The sequence below is a fragment of the Nothoprocta perdicaria genome, unplaced genomic scaffold (genome assembly GCF_003342845.1).
Source record: "Nothoprocta perdicaria isolate Ctin4 unplaced genomic scaffold, notPer1 scaffold_628, whole genome shotgun sequence".
In the NCBI taxonomy this organism is placed as follows: Eukaryota; Metazoa; Chordata; class Aves; order Tinamiformes; family Tinamidae; genus Nothoprocta; species Nothoprocta perdicaria.
Window position 1 is genome coordinate 40,285 of NW_020455897.1, and position 4,062 is coordinate 44,346.

General features: G+C 67.7%; 1 protein-coding gene across 1 annotated transcript in view; it reads left to right on the forward strand.

Moving 5' to 3' along the window:
* The window catches only part of LOC112956398 (AP-1 complex subunit mu-2-like), a 5,335-nt gene extending 1,819 nt beyond the window's left edge, over positions 1-3,516 (forward strand). Inside the window, exons 2-12 of the mRNA XM_026049903.1 lie at positions 77-233; positions 316-383; positions 791-921; positions 988-1,135; positions 1,206-1,332; positions 1,424-1,566; positions 2,023-2,094; positions 2,173-2,331; positions 2,408-2,533; positions 3,250-3,325; positions 3,453-3,516. Coding sequence (XP_025905688.1) covers positions 77-233; positions 316-383; positions 791-921; positions 988-1,135; positions 1,206-1,332; positions 1,424-1,566; positions 2,023-2,094; positions 2,173-2,331; positions 2,408-2,533; positions 3,250-3,325; positions 3,453-3,475 — 1,230 coding nt within the window. The 3' untranslated portion in view covers positions 3,476-3,516. The remainder of the gene's footprint in view (positions 1-76; positions 234-315; positions 384-790; positions 922-987; positions 1,136-1,205; positions 1,333-1,423; positions 1,567-2,022; positions 2,095-2,172; positions 2,332-2,407; positions 2,534-3,249; positions 3,326-3,452) is intronic.
* Positions 3,517-4,062: the final 546 nt, after the last annotated feature.

Consider the following 4,062-nt stretch of genomic DNA (forward strand, 5'->3'; position numbering starts at 1 on the left):
GTGGGCCCAGGCGTCCGGGTGGGCTGGGGAGGGGGGTGCCCCGCGCCCCCCTCGTCACCCTGTGTGTCCCCCCCAGCCCCTGATCAGCCGCAACTACAAGGGGGACGTGAGCGCGGGCGACATCGAGGCCTTCATGACGCTGCTGCTGCAGCGCGAGGAGGAGGGCGGCGCGGAGCCGCTGCTGGCCCAGGGCCCCCTCCACTTCCTCTGGATCAAGCACGCCAACCTCTACCGTATCCTTGCACCGGGAATGCCGCGGAACGCCGGGAGCCCCCCGCCTCCGGATCCTGCTTTTCCTTAGCCCCGCCGTGCCAGTGGTGGCCGTCACCAGGAAGAACGGCAACGCYGCGCTCGTCTTCGCCTTCCTCTACAAGGTGGTCGAGGTGAGACGGGGACGTGGGGATTTATGAGGGGGACAGGGGGATGGATGGGGGGAACACAGGGACGGATGGGAGGACATAGAGGTGGATGGGGGGGACATGGGGATAGATGGGGACGGATGGAGGATGCAGGGACGGATGGGGGGATGCAGGGATGGACAAGTGGGACATGGGGATGGACGGGGATGCGGGGACTCAAAGAGGGACATGGGGATGGACAGGGGAATATGGGGATGGACGGGAGGACGCAGGGATGGACGGGGGAAGCGGGGAAAGATGAGGGGGACGTGGGGATGGACAGGGGAGTTGTGTGAACAGATGGGGGACGCAAGGATGGACAGACGGACGCGGGGATGGATGGGGAGAAACCAGGGACATCGGAGACCCCCTGTCCCCGCTGCCACCGGCAGGTTTTCTGCGAGTACTTCAAGGAGCTGGAGGAGGAGAGTGTCCGTGACAACTTTGTCATCATCTACGAGCTGCTCGACGAGCTCATGGACTTTGGCTTCCCGCAGACCACGGACAGCAAGATCCTGCAGGAGTGAGTGGGGACGCGGCGGCGGGAAGGGGGACACGCCGGGACCTTTGTCACCTCCCTGTCACCCAGGTACATCACCCAGGAGGGCAACAAGCTGGACACGGGCCGCTCGCGCGTCCCCACCACCGTCACCAACGCCGTGTCCTGGCGCTCCGAGGGCATCAAGTACAAGAAGAACGAGGTCTTCATCGACGTGGTGGAGTCCGTGAACCTGCTGGTAGGGCTGGCACCGGGGGCGCCACTGCGGCCACACTGGGGCCGTGGGGACACTGTTGGTGACACCGCAGGTGAGCGCCAGCGGCTCCGTGCTGCTCAGCGAGGTGCTGGGCTCCATCCGCCTCAAGGTGTTCCTGTCRGGAATGCCGGAGCTGCGCCTGGGCCTCAACGACCGCGTCCTCTCGGAGCTCACGGGCCGTGAGTGGCGGCGGGGCCGGCGGGGCGGGCGGCGCGGCCCGCGCGGTGCCGTCCCCAGCGCCGTGTCCCCGCGTGTCCCCTCGGCGCACAGGGGGCCGGGGCCGCTCCGTGGAGCTGGAGGACGTGAAGTTCCACCAGTGCGTGCGGCTGGCGCGCTTCGAGCGCGAGCGAACCATCGCCTTCGTGCCGCCCGACGGCMACTTCGAGCTCATGGCCTACCGCCTCAGTACCCCGGTGCGCCCGGCGCCGCGCGGGCACCGGGACGGGATGGGGACRGGGACAGGATGGGCACAGCGTGGGGACRGGGATGGGGACGGGGATGGGGACAGGGACAGCGTGGGGACAGGGGTGGCATGGGGATAGGGATGGGAACAGGCACAGAATGGGGATGGGGATCAGAATGAGGATGGGGACAAGGACAAGATGGGGACAGGGATTGGGATGGGCATAAGATGGGGATGGGGACAGCATGGGGATGGGAATGGGGACGGGGATTGGGATGGGGACAGGGTGGGAACAGGGGCAGTGACAGCATGGGGATTGTGATGAGGTGGGCATGGGGACAGGGATGGGATGGGGACAGAATGGGGATGGAGACAGGGATAGAGATGAAGATGAGAATGGGATGATGGGGATGGGGATGGGGACACGGATGGGAACAGGGACAGGGACACTCCTGCCCGTGCCAAGGTGAAGCCGCTCATCTGGATTGAGTCCGTCATCGAGAAGTTCTCGCACAGCCGCCTGGAGATCCTGATCAAGGTGGGTGTCCACCACCTCCGTGTCCCCTGTCCCATCACGCCCCCCYGCATCCCCCCACAATGTCCCAATGTCCCCCAGGCCAAGGGCCAGTTCAAGAAGCAGTCGGTGGCCACGGGGGTGGAGATCGCGGTGCCGGTGCCCAGCGACGCCGACTCGCCCAAGTTCCGTGCCAGCGCCGGCTCCGCCAAGTACCTTCCCGAGCGGAATGTCATCCTCTGGAGCATCAAGTCGTTCCCGGTGAGCGGGGGGGCGGGCGGCACGGTCCACCCCGGCCCGGACGCTGGGGCCCTTGGCGCTCACGGCGGCGGCGCAGGGGGGCCGGGAGCACGAGCTGCGCGCGCGCCTGGGGCTGCCGAGCGTGCAGCGCCACGAGGACGAGGGGCGGCCGCCCATCGCCGTGCGCTTCGAGATCCCCTACTTCACCGTGTCGGGCATCCAGGTGCGCCGCGGGGCCCCGGCGCGTCCCCGGGGTGCCCTGAACGGGTCCCCTGGGGCTCCTGCACCCCAGCACATCCCCTGGGGCCCTCTGAATGTCCCCAACAGGTCCCCTGGGGCTCTGGGTGTCCCCGACAGGTCCCCTGGGCCCCCCTGAATATCCCCTGCGGGTCCCCTGGGCACCCCTGAATATCCCCTGCGGGTCCCCTGGGCACCCCTGAATATCCCCTGCGGGTCCCCTGGGGCTCCTGCCCCCTGCTGTGTCCCCTGTGTGTCCCTTGGGGTCCCCAGTGTGTACCCTGGGGCACCTGCACCCCACCGTGTCCCTTGCACGTCACCTGCCTCCCTTTGTCCCCTCCCTGTGTCCCCACATCCCTCATATCCCCTGGGGTCCCCTGTGTGTCCCCCTGCATCTCTGGGTCCACCCCCCATGTCCCTGTGTCACCCCCCATCCCTGCATCCCCCCCCTGCATCCCTGTCCCCTCCCTGTGTCCCAGTGCCCCCCTCCTGCATCCTTCCCTACATCCCTGTGTCCCCCCATGTCCCCGTGTCCGCTCTATGTCCTAGTGCCCACCCATGTCATAGTATCTTGTCCCCTGGGCCTCCTGCAGGTCACCTGAGGGGGGTTCCCAGCCGTGTCCCCGCTGCACTAGGGGGTCCCGGGGTGTCTGGGGGGGTCCTGGGGGTGCCGCTGTCCGCCCACGTGGTGGCCGTGCCCAGGTCCGCTACATGAAGATCATGGAGAAGAGCGGCTACCAGGCGCTGCCCTGGGTGCGCTACGTGACACAGAGCGGCGGTGAGGGACGGGGACAGGGACGGGGACCCTCTGCGCCCCCCCCGCGGGGACACGGGGCACCCCCGGCTCCCCGGGACCCCCCGTGGGACATGAGACCCCCCTCACCTCCGTGCTCCCCCCGCCCCAGACTACCAGCTCCGCACCACCTAGATGGACATGGACACGGGGTGGCCCCCGGCACCCCATGTCACCCCAGGAGTGGCCCACGTCACCCTGCGGCACCTCAGGGTGTCCTGCGGCACCCCGGGGTGCCACATGGCACCCCAGGGTGCCCCACTATAAAGTTTGCACTCGTGTCCCCATGTCCTGGTGGCTCTGTTGAGGGAGGGGGACAACGGGGTGAGGTCCCTTCCCATCCCCTTTGTCCCCCCCTTGTCCCCGTTGTCCCCAAGAGGGCTGGTCCCCGCGGTCGCTGTCTGTCCCCTTGTCCCCGGGTCGTGCTCCGTGACTCACAGTTGTCCCTGTCCTGGTGCCCAGGAGCCACCATCCCTTAGTGTCCTGGTCTCCAYGTCCCCTCGTCCCACCGTGTCCCTGAGTGACCCCAAATGACCCCAAATGAGTGACCCCCGTGACCCCAAAACCATGTCCCCTTGTCCCCAGTGTCCATGCCCCCGATGTCCCCAACGCCCTTGTCCCCAGTGTTGCCTTGTCCCCTGATGTCCATGTCCCCAGTGCCCCCATCCCCGTGTCCCCTAAAGGGGGGGGGAAAGGAGGGTCCCATCACGGTGGGGGGTCCT